This window comes from Tauraco erythrolophus, chromosome 3 (assembly GCF_009769465.1).
Source record: "Tauraco erythrolophus isolate bTauEry1 chromosome 3, bTauEry1.pri, whole genome shotgun sequence".
NCBI classification, from domain to species: domain Eukaryota; kingdom Metazoa; phylum Chordata; class Aves; order Musophagiformes; family Musophagidae; genus Tauraco; species Tauraco erythrolophus.
The window spans coordinates 4,991,546-5,011,879 of NC_141467.1; the positions used below are offsets into that span (position 1 = coordinate 4,991,546).

The 20,334-nt window shown below is 38.6% G+C and overlaps 1 protein-coding gene across 1 annotated transcript in view; it reads left to right on the plus strand.

Annotated features, from left to right (window-relative positions):
• The window catches only part of CDYL (chromodomain Y like), a 107,359-nt gene that overhangs the window by 47,553 nt on the left and 39,472 nt on the right, over positions 1–20,334 (plus strand). The window contains 1 exon segment of the mRNA XM_086608974.1: positions 2,017–2,683. Within this exon segment, the coding sequence (XP_086465100.1) occupies positions 2,017–2,683 (667 nt within the window).

The following is a 20,334-nucleotide window of genomic DNA, read 5'->3' on the forward strand; positions in this document are numbered from 1 at the left end:
AATTAAAGGGTTAGGAAAAAAGTCTCCTTTTAATCAAAGAGAGATGTCCAAGTAGGCTTCGTTGCAAACTTGGACAATGCAGCTAAATATAACGGTGTTCTTTGTGCATTTCTGTTTGCTCTATAAATCATCGGGTTGGGAATGGATTTTCGCATCTCCTGTTCTAGATTTCATCTGTTATCTCTGCAAGGTGTCTGGTTTTTTGGATGAGAGGGATGGCTTTCTACTTGAAAAAGGCATGTCCTTAATGGGTGGCCTTTCAGTGTTGAAAGACATTAGTAGAACTTTGTGCCCCGTAATCAATGCTGTTGGTTACAAAGATTTCCTGCTAGAAAATAAAAATACTTTGCTAGTAGTAGAGATCTTTCTCTGAGAATCATGTTTTTAAAACCTGTTTTAGAAGGTCCAGAGGGGGAGAGAGGCTAAGCAAGTCTATAGCAGTAACTGCTTTTTTTGACAATATAACAAGTTTGATTCATGGGTTTGTTTTTATTTTTTAATTTAACATTTCTGACTTAAAACTGCAAGGTATTTTTACTCAGTCTCTACTAAAAAACATTTGAAGGCATGTTTGCCCATAATGGCTTTCTTATTCGGGGTAGCATTTTTGTTAAGTTGTTCTTAAATACGGTTTCAAGGAAAAACAATAGTTTAGTTTTTCTAGCTGCATGGTTTTTTGAAGTCCAGTAACCAGGTAGTATAATATGGTAACATGCCACATACAAAACTGAGGTGCACACTTAAGACAATCTGTTGTCAACAGTCACATGATTCATTAGTGAATCTTATACAATATATGTATGCCCTATGTATGTATGCAATATGTACCCGTCTTCTCCCTCCATCCTTCCAAACTGTTCTGCAGACATTCCATTCGGTTAACGGGAAAAAAGCAAATGTTACTGGTCTTCAGAAGTTCTCCTAGGCATGTGTGATCTTAGCTTATGATGGTCTTTGTTCATGGTCTTTGTTCATGAGGCACTAGGAGTTAAATTAATCGATAGTCCTATTCTTCCCCTTCCCCCTGCCTTTTTAAATGACCAAAAGGAAGATAGAATGGGGAAGAAGGCTGTGTTGGTCCTGTAACTGAAATGAAGTGGGCTGGAGGATTTACCAGAAGGATCAGCCTGGGTAGGAAAAATGAAATAAAAAAGGGAAATCCTCAGACTAGCCTTGCACGTACATTTCTTTTTCTGTAAAAGAATTTCCTTTCTGCAGGACTAGCATGACTGGCATGAGTTTTGGTACGAGGCATGAGCCTCTGTCCCTGCAGCTGCTGCTGTCTGCCCCGTCTGCTTTACCCCACTGCCTGAATTCCTCAAGCCTGCGGGTCCCGCCTGCAGTTGTAGCATGTGCACACTTAATACTTGTGACATAAATATCATCTCTATTTGCAGATAAGTGAGGCATGGTAATTTGTTTTGGCCAGAGTCTTTGATACGCATACTTGAACAAGTTCTCTGTTTTCACAAAAAGAACAGCCTCTAAAAAAAAAAAAAAAAAAAAAATCCGTATTTGCCCCAATTTCAGAGCTGTACCATATTGTCCCTGGTAGCTAAAGGATAGCTCACTGTAAGTAAGAGATTCTCGCATATGTCTTATGCTAAGCAAGCAAATTATTCAAACAATACCAAATTGATAAGTTTTGTAAGGTAAACACACTGTGTTTATACAGCTTATTTAAACCTGATGTCAATATTCAGAAAGGGAAATCCTATCTAGGTTGAAGTTGGTGTCAAAACTTCGCTGGGACCAGTGCTGATTGTCAGCTGTAATGTGTCATATTCCGATTCTTGCACATACAAAATACTTACTGAAGAACAATTTTAGGAAGTTTAAAGAGAGGAATTTCCAGTGAGCAGTGAAAGACAGTAAGCTATAGAGCTACAACATATAATTACAGAACTACAAGAGTATTTTAAAATCTATCTACACTTAACAAGTTATTTGCATGCTAGTTGCTCACTTGAGTTGTATATCTGCTTGTGTCTAATATTTAATTTTCCTTTTTAACAGGTAGAGAGGATTGTTGACAAGAGGAAAAACAAGAAGGGGAAAACGGAGTATTTGGTGCGATGGAAAGGATACGACAGTGAAGATGACACTTGGGAGCCAGAACAGCACCTTGTTAATTGTGAGGAATATATACATGAATTTAACAGACGCCACAATGAAAAGCAGAAAGAAAGCACATTAACCAGGACAAACAGGACCTCTCCAAATAATGCCAGAAAACAAATTTCTAGATCTACCAATAGTTCTTTTTCAAAGACATCCACTAAATCTTTAGTTATGGGTAAAGACCATGAGTCAAAAAATAATCAACTCTTTTCTGCCACCCAGAAGTTCCGGAAAAACAATTCACCATCCCTTTCTGGAAGGAAAAATATGGACCTTGCAAAATCAGGTATTAAAATCCTAGTGCCCAAAAGTCCAATTAAGAGCCGGACAACAATTGATGGCTTCCAGAGTGATAGCCCGGATAAAATGGACCATATAGAACAGGATCAAGAAGACTCTGTAGCACCAGAAGTAGCAGCAGAAAAACCAGTGGGAGCTTTATTAGGACCTGGTGCAGAGCGTGCTAGGATGGGGAGCCGACCAAGGATACATCCACTAGTGCCACAATTGTCAGTGCCAGTAACAGCCACCATTGCATCAGCATTAACAATAAATGGAAAAGGTACGTGTACGAGCCGGTCGTTTTTGTGTACGTTTTTCATTTGACTGATCTTTTTTGCCGTTCAGATACAAACAAATTACTCGCTTTGTTTCAGCCATGTTAAATCAAGTCTGGAGAACCTCACGACTTTATTTTACATAACTATATGACTACAAAGCCATTTCGAATTTTGCCAGCTTTTGCTTTCCTCACAGAGATTCATTGGTATTTGTGTTTTCAGAATCACCATGAGATACATCTGTGTTTGCCTTGACATTGTGTGGTACGCGTATTCCGTGTACCGCTTCCAGAGATTACATTATTGCTTTAAGTTTCTTTAAGTAGCTCAAATTTGTTATTAATATTAGAAACACAAATTACGGGAATAGATGAATGACATGAGCAGGGATTCTTCATAACAGTTTACATATCTGTTTTGTTATAAATATTGCCTGGAAAAAAACCTGTGAGAATGACATTGCTTAGAAAACAAATTTGATAAGTTTTGTTTTAGTGAAAATTTGAGCCAGTTGTGGAGATACTTTTGCCTTCTGCCTGGATTGCATTCTATCTGCATTATATTTTATCAATATTTTGTTGTTTATACCTCATTTGATATTGAGAGCTTAATTAGGTTTGACGCCTGGCTTGTTAATATCTCAGTAGATGACAGTGTCTTCAAGTTGTACTGTAAAATTTGTGACACCAATGAAACCCAAACAGCTTTTCTGGGAGGAAGATGTTTGTTCCCCCCACCCAACTGAGACCTTTTTTTTAAGACTTCACGGTCCTCATAGTTGTGGTCCAAAGTTTTGTTCTTCCCTGGCAGCCCCAGGTTGTTGTGCAGCCACAGGTGTTCTCGTAGGCATGCTTTTGAGGCTCAATTTTCAAGTGTAACACTGCACCCTCCAGTAAAATGCAGCAGGTAAAATCTGCAGATATGCTGTTGATGATGGCTTGTTGGAACCATTGCTTGAAAACCAAGGACTGGGCCTGCCAAAAAACCCACACTTAGAGATGAACTATATAGGCAAAAAAATGTGTCGAAGACTTTGGGAGCGTTTGTGTTGGGTGCCCCACTGTTGCTCACGTTCAGATTTTCTGAAAAGACATCTGCAGCAGGAGAGGTTGAAAAGCAGTGGACAGGGGAGGAGCATGCTCCCGGAGCTGCGGTGTCAGGTCACGGACCAGCCCATTTTACTGCAGATGAACTAGGTAACCATGGTAATGCACACACAGATGCCAGGAATATCTCTTCCTTTGCATGGGCTAAAGAAGGAATATAAATCTCAGAGGATGTAAACAAAGCTGGAGGGGAAAATGCAAGAGATGCTGGTGTGTGAGTTTCCCGAGTAGGTGAGGTAGAGGAGTGTGTTTGTGCGTGTGATGGTTTTGTGATAACTAACATGCCTTTTGGAGTATGGTGGTGGTCCTAGTGAAGTGATTGATGAGCACTGCCTTCAGCATCCTATTTTTTTTTTGCCTCATGACATTCGGGGGGAAAAAAAATGGGACAAAAAGGACTTTCTTGGGTAGATCAGTAACCACAAATGATTAAATCGTTCCCACCAACCTTTCACTCTTGCAATAGTGGTACAGCAAAGGCCCAGTGACAGGGCATCAAGTGGGAGTGGAAAGGCCTGCAAAGAAATGGTAGTGACACATGAAATCCTAGCTGAGGTGATTTATCTGTTTCACTGAGATGTGACAATTTCCTCAACTGCTACTACCTCCTTCAGCTCTTCATCGGCGTTTCTGTGGGCACCTAACATGGAAAGCTATCAACTGACCCTGGGGGTGATGGCAATACGAGGCTTGTCTCACGTTTTCATGCGATCTGAAGATGTAGATCAAAAAAAGGAGAGCCAAGGAAATAGTCACAATATGTCTTTGCCCAAAAACACGCAGTATGTTTCCACCTTCTATCTGCTGCAGGAGGGATATTAGTTCAAGCCCATTAACTGAGGCTTTCCCTCTCTGTCCTGATGCACCGCTGCCAATGTCCAAGCTGAGCTGTGCAGTCAGCTGGGAATTCGATGCCAAATACTCCAATTTATTATGGCTTTGCAGGCAGTTATGCTCATCTGCAACACTTCTGGGGGTAACATCCAGATCGTGCGGTAATTCTCCGATTATAAAACTTGGAAATAAAGTTGCAAAAGAAAAATACTTTGCATTTATATCTGACATCAGCCTCCTTTCCTAGCTTTCTAGGATTTCTTGGACAGGTACCTTTCTCACTGAAGCCCAGGCTCCAACTCAGCCATTCTGCATGGCCAGAGTACACCTTTACATTGAGAGAAGCCAAGAAAGGCAGCCCTGTCTCCGAGAGCTAGCCTGGCCTTGGAGCTTTCTGAGCTGACACATTCTCTTTCTCTTCATTAAAGCTGTTTCTCTTCTCCTTGCTGTTTTTATTTTTAACTTCACACTGCTATTCATTAAAATGGAGTAATCGATGCTTCCCTCCCTCCCCTGCGCGAGGCTGTCGCGGTTCAGGATCCTGTTTCACTCCTTAATCAGGACATTCCTTCTGTCTTAAATGGACACCTCATCACATTTTCAACACTACCTTGGGAATCATACATCATGAGAGGTATTCATTGCCATCAAATCTGTACCCTCGTCTTCATATGCGCCAGATCTGACATATTAATAATACAGATGATAGATCTGGCATTTGGAGCATTCTTTCCAAACTTCCCACCTCCTCCACATACACCTTCTGTTAATTTTAAGAGTTCCTACTTCCACATGGAGGATGCTGTCAGGAAGACAAAAGCGTGTTTTGAAAAATAACTCTTTACTTGAGCTGGTTTAGGAATTTTTTTTATCAAAATGTTTTTGTTGGAAGAACCCAGTAAGTCAAAACAGAAATCACTAATTGAAAAGCATAATTTTGAAAAATTTTAGAAAAATGCATATAACACTTCAAAAAAATTTTAGACAACTTTTTAAATTAAAGCTGATTTCGATTTTTATTTTTTAAAGTAGTATTAGAAAAATAATTCAAAATTTTAATATGCAAACAGTGTTCTTGATTTCGATATTATTGCTATGACTGCTTTTGTATTGTGTGACTCATTGATTTTTTTAGTCCTAGTTCAGAAGAGTGAAACACTTCAGCATTTAGTTTATTTGTTTTCCCCAGCCTTGATTTTTTTTTTTAAATTTCATTTATAATAAAAGTACACACTAGAAAAAAAAAGAACTTGTATGCAGAAATACTAGTATTATTGTAGCACCTAGTCCTGCTTTTCATGAGACAAACTGCCATGATACTGTTCTTGTTCCAAAGTTCCTACAGTCTCAGAAAAGGCAACCAGCAAATATTTATACAAATATGCAGAGGTACCAGGGGAATAAAATAACAGTAATGTTTGCTCTGGGAGTTGGTGGTTTCGGCACACTAAAATCTAGCTGCTATCCAAAGTATATTTTTTAACAAAGAAAACCGTTATATTGAATATTCACATTTTAAAGGCTTGGCCTTGAAAACGGAGTCGACGGAGTAATATACTGCATACAAGTCTAAGAGGGGTGCTATATGGAAGAAGTGGGAATGGGTCACTGAATGAGCGTTACTGTGGCTCTGTTTTTTTTTAAATATGTGGTGATCATCAGCTGTTACTAAAATTTAACAGTGGTAATCCTTAAATGAATGAATGAAACAGAAACACCACCAAAGAACTGAAATGCAGAAAAGACGTTGATGAAACCTACAAACAATACATACTACTCAAAACTAGGCAAGACAAAAAGTGGCCTGACGCCTAACAATATGGAATAAAAAAATAACTTTGAGATTTTGTTGCAAATATTTTAGGCATAGTACACTCATAAATATCCGTATTTAATAGAGTACACAAGAAGTGAAACTGTAAAGGGAATCCAGTATGTCAGTCACACAAGGCTAAAGAGTTGTCTTGCAATTTTGGAAAGGACTAAAAAACTGGATTGATTGTTCACCTTCTGCAAAACTTGACCATAATCCAGGTGAATACCATTGCTTGGCAAATTCTGGTTGCCTTGCTGTATTTTTTTTTTTCTGGGTCACTCTATAGTTGCTCCAGTTTTTATTCAGCTAACGATGTCCAACGTGTGGATGTAATTGAGAATAAATGCTACAAGAAGGGGGATTTTTGGGCAGAAAGGCATGCAAAGCTCAAAGTACAAAATGAGCAAGAAAAGCACATCTAGCTGCATACATTGTTGTAATTAGAATGAGGCAGGCTGCTGGCTGGCGCATGGGAAGAGAAGAAATACGAGGAATACGGTGAATTACATCCCTTGTTAGACAGACAAACACCACCAGCGTGCACGGTGGCATTAGCATCTCCCTCCTCGCATGGATTAGCTCAGACAAATAACTTACAGGAGCAGTAGGCTGTCTGACAACGTGAAGGTGATTGGAGTATTTCACCCTACACGGAGCAAGGGTGTCTGCTGATTTTTCAGTTGGATAATGGTGCTGCTTTTATTTCAAAACTGTGCTATTAGCACCAAAAGAAAAGCCAGGCATCAGGAGAAAAAGGATTGAACTGAAGTTCTGTTTGTTACCTGTTTTCTCTCTTACACAAAGCGGCTTATGGGATTAAAAACGACACATTCGGAAAACCAAAATCCCACTCTTAACACCCAAGGAAAATAGTGTCTGTTGTTTGGTTAAATGTCTGATAGCTTTAGTCTCAACAGGAACCAAGCAAGCGTAGAAGTGCTTATGAGGCAGCTGGACCGGGGAGAAAGGTACACTCTCCATACAATACCAAGCCAAGCTGAAAGCAGTTCAGCTGCTCCCTGTTCCTCAGGGTGGGGGGAGCTCACCCACTTCCCTCCCAGCTATCTCCCAGTTACTTTCTTCCCTCTCCCTGTCTGCGCCGGGGTGTTGGGCGCTGCATGAGAAACAGTCCACCGTCACCAGTGCGGCTTGTTAGGCCACCCTCAGGAGCCCCATGGGACGAGTGTGGCAGTGGACAAAGGTGTGTTGGTGTGAACCACGTTAATTGTCCAGGAGGACCACAAGTTATGCACAAAACCCTCTCAAAAAGCGAAAGTGAGAGTTGCAGCAGCTCATTGCTGTGTGAATTACGGCAGACAGTACAACTAAAGGAAAGTCAGGGTGACATGTTACAGTTTGTCAGATTTCTTTTTAGCATCCTGGAAGGACAGAGGCAGGTTTGAGCCCTCCTTTTGTTTGTTTTTGTTTTGCTTAAGTAGTAAAATGTGATCCCAAAAAAAGTCCTAGGACAGGAACTTCCTTTTTCAGTGTGTTTGTATGTTACACTTGGATGGTGGCTTGATCTCTGCTGAGTGATCTGGGAAGCAACCAAGTATTTTATTAGTCCAAACAAAAGCCTATGAAATGGGTTAAAGTCCTTTGTAAAGCCTGCCTAACTTCTGAAATTACTGGTTAAACTGCTTTGTCAAATGTAGCAGTGTGTAATTTTGTACCTTTTCTATTGTGTGTGCATTTAGCAAATCACTAAGAGTAAAACGTAAAACAGTTCTCATTTAAATCAACCTTAAAGACATCTTTGGGTTTTTTTCTTCAGAAGTTACATTTCATTTAGATTCTATACTCTAAGAGTTCACATTTTTACTTCCTTTATGTATTGCATTGCAGCATTTCAACCTGCCATCAAATTTTCCATCTGTATTACTGTTAAAACATTTTCAAGATCTACAGCTTCTTTACGCTTAACTAAAATAATATTCTGAATTGTTGCCAATTTCTTGTTTATCTTTATTTTCTGACTTAATGTAAATGCAAAAGTGTTAAGTAACACAGTAGACCGGATGGTCTGTATTACATGGAAAATTGATCTGTTACCCCATACTATTCTGTTTTTTTGTGAGCCCCCCCCCCACCCCTCCCATTGCTTGTGCAGTTTCTGGTACAGATTAAGGTGACTTTACGTGGTGCTCCAGGGTTGAGAGCTTCTTGTGAAAATCTCTCATTTTCCAGACCATATTGCTATATGTCAATAGATTATTTTAATAATCTATTGATTTAAGATTTGATGCAAGATTTAAGTGCGGTTTGCTCGAGTTTTAAGGCTGTCCTCCTGAGAACCTAAAGCCTAAGTGATTGGTTTCTTGTTTTTTCTGCCCTCTTCCATCCTCCACTACTTAGAACAGAGGTGCCCCAGCTGGATGCTACATTAGTGCAGGGTTTTGATGCAGCTAAGCTGATGTAAAAGGTAGCTGCTTTGAATAGAGTGGTCACATTCCTTTCCCTCTACCCAACCCCAGGTTATAATATGGACTAACCAACTGCTCCTTTAAGGACAGGCTGATTTTTATCAGCTTTCTGGAAGTGACAGTGAGGGAGAGGATGTGTCCCTGGGGAGGGAGACAGAGATATGCCTCTCCTTGTTTTAATTCTCTCCCTGAAAAACTTTTAATGTGAACTCTGGATATAATGTATTTTTAAATTAAAAAAAAAAAAAAGAAAAAAAGAAAGAAAGTTCTCAAGAAATACTCGGTTCGGACATAAAATCCTTGACCTAAGTTGACAGGAAAACTCGTGTTATTATCACTGACATTTGTATTACACCTGCAGGCCCACTGGTAAATATAATGCTCTTAGGTGTGCAGTTCTTCTGATGTTGCATCAGTTTACATGTTCTGAGGATGTGGAGTTTAAATCTCTCTTGGCTACTCAGCAGTTACGTTACGTCCTCCTGCAGTACTCGTACCAATATGAGACAAAAGTCATTTCTGAGGGCACGTTTGTCATGCCAGCTGTGTCAAAACTTAGGAAAGATGAAGCACAATGAAGCAAAGGCTGTTTACAAGGCTCACTTTCAACCTACTTTGCATACATCTATGCAGAGAAAACGTGGTGAAAATCAGACTGAATGATAGAACAAAAGTGTTGAGCTAGATTTTTTTTTTCTTCCACCATTGTCAAAATTGCAGAACTTCAGGACAGCTTTTGATAATAGGGCAGAAATGTGAAGAGCAATCAGAAATCCTCATGCAGTGCCTTTTGCAGTTGTGCCTGGCAGAATAGCCAGCAACTTCTTTTGTCTCTTAACAGTTTCAATTTTTTAAAAAAGTTACGTCTTCAGTTTCTGTTGAGACTGTGAATTGAATGGAATGTTTGTTTGCTATGGAAACCGTCATTATGAATCTGTGTTCTCTTGAAAAGAAGATTAATCTTAATAGGCTGATATAAAAACCTTATAAAACGGACCGAACCGGTCATAATATGGTTCAGGGAAGATTTGCCTAGATCATGTTATCTATCTATTTAAAATAAAAAGGGGATATGATGAGAGTACAGTTAAATCTTTAGTCAAGAAAGCATCCTCATAGGAAGACTGTTATAGGTGGGATAAAATACCATAGAAAGAATTAGTAAATAAAGAATTACAGTTTTTTTCCATCGATGCTTATGAAAGAGAGAAAATTGTTAGATTCAAGGAGATGCAAAACTGAGAGTTAAAATAAGTATTTTAAAGCTAGCTGCTTGAATAACAGCTGGAAATAGCTTTGCATTTTACAGGTGATCACAAAAATATCTTTTTTCATAATGAGACCTAATGAAATAGTCAGATTTCAATATAGGTATTGCCCTGGGATAGCTGTACTTCCTACCCAGCCAGAAAAGTTGCAGTATTCAAACTGGCATAATAATGATCCAAAACTGCTGCTGTGAGTTATTGATAATGGTGCAGCGAAGTATTATTCTTGTATTCAGAAGAAAATAGATACAGAAAGTGTATATTTGTGATACTATATGCAATTTTTCAAATCAAACAAAAATATCTAAATTAGCTGCTGTACATACCATTTATGTTGTAAACGTATTTAAAAGCACACACTGAAATGCATTAGGCCACAAACTATCAAACAGTTAATCCTGATCTAGTAATTGTTTTCGTCATTTTGCAATCTTGGTTTTCATTGTCTTTTTAATTTAAAATGCTTTAAAGTTCATTATATTTTAGATGCCTTTAACAAACAAAGGTAAATCATAAAGACTAGTGCTTTGAACTAGAATATTCTATGTTTAAACACATCTGAAAACTGGGGAATTCTAAGATTCAGTGGGGAAAAAGGAGGACAGAGAGCATCTTACTATTGTATTAAGAGTTCTGTGAACATCTCAGTGAAACAGTGCATAAAGAAGTACAGATTGTCATTTATTTTCTTTGGAAATATTCCTTGAAAGAGACAACTAAAGAAAGTAAGTAGTTGTGCTTCAAAAGGCTGCTAAGAAACTGGCTGGGAAGATGGAAAACAGAGCAGTCTTAATGTTTCGTTTTAGTTGTGTCAGAAGGTTAACAGTGGGATGGCATAATATTTTATATTAGGATCTGTGCTTATTTATATTCATTAGTGATCTTTAAAAAAAACTAAACTGCAGTGAGCAGCAAAGGTACAAAAATTGCCGAGAAACGCTTGGTTATTTATTCCTTAAGAAAATAGAAACTTTAGAGGGTCACATCTAAAGCAGTAGGCTAAGGAAAGTGATGAGCAGCAGGAAGATACTGATCGTTTTCCTTGATGGTTCCTGCATGGAGTGTTTTAGCCTGGGATGCAGACAGGAATCACTAAACACTGCTGCGGACAACTCTGAGAAGATTTGGCTTAATATTGAACTTAGGAAGTTCTCAGGGTTTCCGTCACACCCGTGTGCCACCGCTCTTCAGTCAAGCTCGGTGTATAATGGATCAGTGAATAATATGGACTAGAATGAGGAGTGGGAAAACTGGCTGGCAAGTTCCCTGTGAGAATTCTCCGGGTGAACTTACAGTGTATGTGTATTTGGAGAATCTAGGCCAAACTGTTGACGAAAACTGGTACAACAGGAACAAAGAGGATATAAAAGAATATCTGAAAAAAATCGTGTATCTGAAGGGAATATTGAAAAAATTGCACATGGTTATTTTAGGAAGAAACAAATTATAGACACAATGAAAGAGTGACTGATGCAGTTGGAAATTTCTATTCTGGAATTCAATGAGTAAGACAAGGGAACATCTGAAGAAATCAAAGGGTGTCAAATTTAAAACAGAAAAATAATAGCTTTTGATACAGCTTCCATGTAGTCCTGAGAACCGTTTGCTAAAACATAGCAAGAGATGAAGAAATAATGACCATTTGAAAGAATCGTAGGCATTTATAAGGATAATGAGAATAAACTATATTTATAGGAATTGTATAGTTTTACGAGGAATGTAAGTTCTCTTGCTTTAGAAGTAAGGAAACTTTTTGTGACGTACCTGAAAATTGTTATTCTGGGATTTTTGTACCTCTTTCTGCATTGTTAACCGTTATTATTTATTAAATAATTCACTCAACTATTATTTATGAAATTACTTTCATACTGTGCAGATGTGCAGAGATTCTAATCGTTGCCCTGTAAGGATATTAGGATAGGCACTGGAAAAGCAGCAAGAAGGTAGATCTCTGGTCTTGTTCCTACTGAGATCCTTACTGTGAAGAACCTTTCTCTACTCTAGATCCATATATGACATCCTTTAAAAAAATGCTTAGAGAACTGTTTTGGGCACTTTTGAGAAATACAAGAATGAGTTGAAACCAACTGTAAAGTAGGAACACTTAATATGGTAATAATGGCTATTTCAAACAATTTACTGTGTGTTTCGTGATTTTTTTTGTTTTAATTTCTGCATACAAAGGATGACAGATTATTCTGTGTTCTATAGTTTAGAGAATCATCTGGTTTTACTTTCTGTGCACGTGTAGGCAATTAGCTTGAAAACCTGTTTCAAATATTTAAAAGTTTATACAAAACACAAGTTACATCTTTGATTACCATTATTGAAAGCCACTGAGACATTTTGTTTTCGTGTTTCTTTGCTTTGCATATTGACAGTGCTTTTTGTTCCATCAGCTTTATTGGGTCCTGTACAGTCAGTTAGGTTGAGAGGTGTTTTTAGAAATGACCTTTCTGAGCACAAACAATGGAGCAGCAAAAAAATACTTTTTAAACATGTGAGAGGAACAAAAACAACAACAGAAAACAACAAAATTTAGACATATTGCTTATCTTATGTCCTTGTAGGAAGTGGAAAGTTTTCCATTTAAATAAAAAAGCAAACATAAATAACGACAACAAAAAACCTTATAATTAATCTTAAAAGTGTGTATTTCGTAATATCTATACAATGAGAGAATGGGTTTTCTTAAATGATCATGTAATATAAGATAGTGATGATAGTAAATGGAGTGGCTGCCGAAACTATGAATCAGTATCCAGGACCTATTCCAGAATAAGTAGTCTGAAATGATGGTTTTCTGAACTCGATTTAGTTCTACTTGATGTTTCTGCTCTTAAGAATCAGAGGAAATGTTTATTTCAAAGCTTTTCTTTCTCTTTCTGAAATGCTAGATTCAGCAACACTTTAGATGTTGTAAATTAAAAGGAAAAGGTAACAAGCAGATTATGTGCAATGAGCTTTGAAAGCCATAGGTAAAGTTATTCAAGCTTGAGTGCCTTTTAAGACACATGACAAATCAATGTTACGGGGTTTTTTTTAGTTTTTTGTTTGTTTGTTTTTCAGTTGACGATTTAGATACCTATTGTGTTTATTGACTTTATGGGGAAGTGCTGATGCTCTGCATTTTTGGAAATAGGATTTCCTTTTATTTCCATTTCCAAGCAGAGATGTAGCTAGCTAACATTACAGGTTGAGCTCCAAGTGTTCTGGTAAACTAATACCAGCCAAAACAATCAGTATCGCTAACTGGTCATTATTTTTTGGCTTGCTGTGACACTTTGAGGAAGAAAATTAACTTGTTACAATGGAATATTAAGGTACTTTGCTTTAATCTTAAATCCCTTTTATTTTAGTATTAAATTTTACTCTGACACAGTGGTCATCTTCCAAAAAAAATCGTTATTCCTCTTTTTATTATCATATAATAATTAAGGGTTACTATTTTGTTGGCGTAGTCCAGTTTGAAACGTCATCTTTTAGTTGAATAAGATATATGAGTAGATTAGTGATTGATGCATGAACTGTTGAGGAGCACTCTATGCTCTATTAAATGTTTTATGTGTATCAATAACACACAAATTTGTTTAACAAAATAATAAAAGACATAACTGCAATTCTGTGAGCTTTCTTTGTGAAAAGACGGCGAATTCTTATAATAGAGGTGGATTTATTCCCAGCTTTTTAGAAATTATTTTGTTTTCTATTTTCAAAGTCCTAGTATGAAGTCTGATACCAAATTAATTTATATCATATTTGTTTTAGAATGTGGCAGGTGAAATTTAGGTCCCAGTGAAAGTAATACATCTCTCTAGATTCTTTTCAGTTAGAGTGTAACATTATTACTGCACTGTTGTGTATTATAAATTACAAATCTATAGGGTAACCTTATACAAATAGGCCATATACTTCCATGTGTTCAGGTTAAAAAGGGTGTGGCAATACTACCTAAAATTTATTTCAGGATAAACCTGTATAAAAGTCACTCAGTGGGTCTGAAGTTGACTTAGCATTGACATTTCTATACTTTTGCTGTAATTTTGTCTAATACTTTAATATTTAGTCAGCATAAGAATGAGCAGTGATATGATCTTCCAACAGCTCAGTTAAACTTCATGATCACATTGTCAAATGTTTGTGTTTTATGTTATACTTTTTTAAAATGTATTTTTAATATACTCAGATATTAGCCTATCTTCCTACTGTGCTTCATATATTTTTTGGATAGTCAATATATTCTTTGGATAGTCCTTATATTCTTTGAAGTCTCCAAAAAGAAAAATCTGTTACACTGCGGCAATTTTTGATGGGTTTCAAATACAGTTTGACTATGTATTTCTATCTCTAAAGCATGTTTCCCACCTCCCTCCCTAATTTTATGTACTTACTGGTTTCCCTGTCCCCTGGACTGAGCCCTGCTATGATCCCAGCCCCCTTGCTAAGGCGCTGTACCCGCTCTCCCCCTGCCCAGGGAGGAGGGATCAGCACAGGAGTGAGGTTGGCAGCACTGTGCCAGGGTTAAGGAATGCCCTTGGAAAGGCTGTTGAAGCCTTTGAATGAAAACTGGGATACTCCAGCATCCCTGGCAATCATTGGCAGTTACAGAGGATTTCTGTTGGTTGCAGAGTGATATTTATGTAATTGTTGTGTGCTTTTAAAGACCTTGTTTATAGGTCAGTAAGGTCCTTGGTATGTGTCCAGTTTTCACAGGTGTTCTCATAATTCTGCTCTAGTTGTACTGTGGCTTCACTTAGAAGGAGTAAAAACTTATCGTAAGGGGAGGTTAGGAAGGTAAATCTGTTTGGTGTTTTGGTTTTTTTTTTTTTTACATTTAGCTTTTGAAGCAATTGCTGTGAGACCCTAGAATTGCTCTGCCCGATGTTTGTTGTACCTCAAATCAGTCTCTTTTACATCAGTTGGATACAGTGAAATGGCTGTTTTGATCAAATCAACAAATTAAATACAGTACCGTTTCACTGACAAAGCTTTTTATGCTGAGGCATTTAATTGACTGGTTTAAAATAAGATCATATATTTCAACAATGATGTAATAAGATGAAGAATTTTGAAGAAAAATATACAGTTGAAATTCTGTTCACGGTATATCTAAATTCATGGAAAGAAACTTTTATCTAGAGTTGGTCAAGGTGAAGCCCATCAGAGAAAGAGGTGAGAGTGGGAGCCTGCTCTGTTCTTCTCTTAATGGGGGAAGTAATACCCGCCGTTACTTCTGTATTTTCATAACGATGGCGAATTGCAAACTCCCCACTTTGTACAGGGAGCTGTTATTCTTATCAGGAAGCAATTAAAGACTAAAGCCAAAAAGTGGTTACCTTGATTTCAGTATTTCTCAGTTAGTGAGGGGGTAAGTTATTTAAAAAAAAAAAAAAAAAAATCTTAGTATCTCGTGAGATGCACATTGAGAGTTTGCGGGTTTTTATGAAAAAGAGAGATGCAGATAGGTCTGACTAGCTCTTTCTTACCAGCTAGTTTGCTAAGTTTTCAGTAGTGTTGAGATGCTAGTTGGCTGGCTTTCTATAGGGTTAATTGTGGAAGAGCCAGACCAAAGAGGAAGATTGAAGCTTGGCAGCTCCTTCATAAGGAGTTGTTAGAGTTTAGGGTTCTCGGTCATTGTCTCGGTGACGTATTCCCAAAAGGGGAGAGAACACAAAATCAGACTGGCTGGCAATGCTTGGAAATTGTCTGGGCATCCACTTTGACAGGAAAAACTAATGAAGAAAAACTTCACAGATATGAAAAATTCAAGTTTTAACTTTCCTTGGCAACCCCCAGTGATATTTGCCTAGCCGTTAAGTGTTTCCAGCGTTCTGGATGTAGCAGAGAGGCAAAAAGTAGTGATGCAGGCTTATCTTCTCATGGGCACTTAATCGGGCAAAATAATCCAAATAATAATGCCCCAGACTGTTCTAAAAATAAGAATTACACATTTAAACAAAACCTAAATTTTACTTTTTTACCCTTACCCATGTTCAGGCACAACAAAATAAAGTGAGAGTAAGCCAATGGTAAGAAATGGAGTATTCACACTAAAACTGTCCAATATTTATCTCATCAATTTACCTTCATAAATATAAGACAAGAAAGAGTATGTTAAAATTTCTTATTAATACAGCTATGATTTTGTAAAGTTTTATCATTCTTGATCATGAGAACTTGGTACAAGTTTCCTTGAGATGCATTTAATTTGGCAAAAGATACAATTTTTTTCTTCTAACACCTAGCACGTAGCAGTTGATCCCAACAGGCGGGTCATGGATGGAGTTGGGCCTAGAGAATCCATCCATGTTTGGAGTCTGCTGCCCCTCCCAAAGGAGTTGGAGAACGGTTTGAACAGCTAGTGTGGTCCAAGTCCTGAAGTCCTTCCCTTCCCCTGCCTCCCCGGGATCCAGGCTTGCATCTCCTGCTTGTGGGAGGGAAGCTGCTAGCAGCAGCAGCTGCCCCATTCTTCCTGCAGCAGCAGTGTTCCCTGCCTGGAAGCAGCAGCTCTTCCAGTCCTGTCCCGTCCCATCTTGAGCAATGGTTTAGCAGTCTTGGAATGGCGTGTGCAGGAGCAACTGTTGCCGATGGAAGAAGTGGAAAGCAAGGCTATTTATATGAGAGAGAGAGGAGGAGGAAGGACCTCCTTATGCAGAGTACGGAAGGTGATCATCTTGGGTTGAGGGTGCAGAGGAGACATTGAAAAGCTGGAAACACTGGCAGGAGAGGAAAGGAACCTTAAAAGTTGGATGTGAATGCAACAGCTGCTGAATTTGGACCGCTCTGGTACAGCACATAATGTATAAATTCCTTGAGTTAGTACAAGTATTCTTTCAGCATGCTCTTATTTAAAAACAAAACTGATAAATTGTCACATTATTGGAAAATATTAAGACTGTCCACGTTCTTCATGCAGAAAATTCTAAAATCACTTTAGTTTGTGGGAGTTCCTTACATTTTAATTATGTGTGGTATGAAGCTGTAGTGAGAGGATGACTCAGACTTATTTATTAAGAGGAAACCATGTAGTATCTATTAAAGGTGGAGCACAGTGGTCTCAGAGTTGAGGTGTAGAGCAGGAAGGGTCAGGAGAGGGGAGTATTAGGCTTCCTTCTAGATTATGTTTTGTCTCTACGTAGTGGTAATGTTTTCTTTAATGTGATACCCTTCCACAAGTCTGTGTAGTGGTTGCTTAGGCTTAGCAATCAATGGAGATTAAAGGTCCTGATTCAGGAGGAATTACATAAAAACAGAATATGAAAGCTATGAGCAATGTAATACAGAACCCTACAAGGTAGTGATTACACAGCAGTATTACTAACACTTCATGACAGTACTTTTTGCCCCTTGTTTTCCTTTGCATAAATACAAAAAAAAAAGTTGCATTGGGCACTTCTGACTAACCTTAGGTCACGGGGTTTGTCCATCAAATGTGCTCATCAGCACAGAGACTGCAATTTGTAATATTTTTCCCCACAATTGGAATGTTGGGGTTTTTTTTATGTAACATTTAAGTCAAAAGACGTTGAGGTCATGTAGTCTGCGCTCCAGTGTATTATAAGCCATTACATTTCATGTCATCACTTACTGCTATATCCTGAGTTAGCTTGAGTCAGCCTAGAGTATTACCAGACTCTGGAGACCAAATTTTTGTTTGTCATTTAATGCTGAATAGCAGGGAGTTGATTAGAAAAAATATGCTCAGATGAAAATACTTATATTGTGTGTCATGTTCTGCATAACGTCTTGAGAGGATGCCATCTGCTTCTGAATAAATAAATAAACTGGATTCCTATAAAAGAGCTTGCTTGCAGAAAAGCAGCTTATGTTTCAGCCATGTACACATAGCCTGGCCCTGGTAATGTGCCCTCCAAACACTTCCTTCTGGCAACCTCTGCTCTTCCCGCCAAGATCCATGCAGATTGTTATGCCTCCCTGGATGCCTCAGTATGCTGACTATGAAAAACAATGTGGGCAGGTTATTAAAACTTCTGTTGAGGTCATTCTGCTGAGGGGCTTGCTTTCACTACTAGCATTTTCTTCCTTCAGTGTCCTTCTCGGCTGGGCTCAGATGGTTCCTTGCTAAACCTCTGTAGCATAAACTCTGAACTTTGTCTTGCATGTGAAAGCTGAGTTGGCTTTATGAATGTAAAAGTATTCAGGATTTTTTTTGTTGTTTCTCTTTGTAACAAAAAAAAGAGTTGGGGTTGTTTTGCTTTGTTGTGGGGTTAGTTTTGTGGATTTTTTGTTTGGTTTTGTTGTAGTTGCCTATAGAGTAAAATATAACCTGGGAGATTTTTGAATTTTATGTGTGTCAAGCTGAGCTGTAGCCCGGAAAGATCCCTGTAGGAGCTCCAAGCCAGGGAGATCCAATGCGAATAAATTCTAAGATAGAAGGTCTCATAAACACACCTTCTTGCATCATCTAGGCTATAAAGTTCTGCTAAAGTAAGGAAAATATTTTAGACGTCAAATTATTAGAAGTTGGTTTCAGGAATATCCTCAGGTTCCCAGTACTGAGCCCTCTTCAAGGTGGGAAAGGTCCTGGCAAAAAGAACAGATTTTTTCTCTCTAAACAGTCTTTGGGTTGTGTTTCCTGTGCCTTGCTAAAGCATCTTCTCCGGTTTCATTCCATCTGTTGAATGCAGCTTCTTCAAAATCCTCAGTCTGCACAGCTTCCTTGAGGGAAAGGAGAAATGCAGCGATGGATTTCTATTAAGCAACCTAGCCCAACCAAGTTACACTTTCCCCCCCATTTAGTTCTGTGGTTAAACATTAAGTAGAAGTGCTTCCTACACCTGCTTGCACAATGTCCTTTTTCCTTCTATCTATCCTTCTTATCACTCCATGGTTTTGACTGCTTGTTGCTGTCTATATCCTTTGATTTATGCCAGCTCGTTTAAAGGGGCTGAGCAGAGGCTGAAACCAGCAGGCAGTGGGCAGAGGAGGATCTTGAAACTGGCACTGCTGCTTACAGAAGCATGCCCTAGATATATTTTGAAAAGACTTTTTTTTTTTTTCTTTCTTTCTTTTTTTTTTCCCCCCATGCTAAAAATATCTGGTAAAGCAGTTGAGAGTAGTAAAAAGCTGGTTTCTTCACTGAGCAAAAGCCCTTATTACAATGAGTAGAGATGCAGAGATAACTCTTGAGTTCCCCTAATTAGCAATCTCTTAGATGCTTATAACCCTGACACAATACACCAGCCTGCTACCCCCCTCATAGAAGCAAGCAGTGTCACCAAGCAGCAGCTTCAAATACAGACAGGACGTAATCCATGACCATAAAACCCTCTGAACTGAGTTTTACAGCAGTGGAAAGATTGCTTTATATCTCAACTAAGCTAATACAGAGTCTTTTTTAGTGGCTATTTCCCTTAACCATCTCCACTCTTCGCATTGGCAGCTGTCTGCCTGTGGATGAGAGGAATGGAAGTAACTGACTTGGAACTTCACTTCAGCCAAAAAAGTTTATCACTCGGAGCCAGCACAATGTGGCCTGGACCATTAGTCAATATGACTATTTGGAACTGCCCGATGAAGGAAGATGCCTTTTGACTTCATTAGACTAATGTGATTAGCAGGTCACAGCAAGATAGAAGCTAAACAAATTTTAAAAGGTAGTATTTAACAGACAAAAGTGTCCCCATTCTTTACTCAGCTCTATAATGGGAATAATTACCAAAATCAAGCAGGTAGTCTAATGAGCAGAATGTATTGGGTTCTATTTGGTTATTCATCTTGTACTTAAGGTCATGTTTTCTTGTTTTGAAACAAGAAGTGTTAAGCAATAAGGCCAAGTGCAGAGTCCTTCACTTGGGGTATAAAAACCCCAAGCATCGCTATAGGCTCGGGGAAGAGCGGCTGGAGAGCTGCCTGGCGGAGAAGGACCTGGGGGTGTTGGTTGACTACCGGCTTGATATGAGCCAGCAGTGTGCCCAGGTGGCCAAAAAGGCCAATGGGATACTGGCATGTATCAAGAATAGTGTGACCAGCAGGAGCAGGGAAGTGATCCTGCCCCTGTACTCGGCACTGGTGAGGCTGCACCTGGAATATTGTTCCCAGTTTTGGGCCCCTCGCTTTAAGAGAGATATTGAGCTCCTGGAGCGAGTCCAAAGAAGGGCGACTAAACTGGTCAAGGGGCTGGAAAATAAAACTTACGAGGAGCGGCTGAGGGAGTTGGGGCTGTTTAGCCTGGAGAAGAGGAGG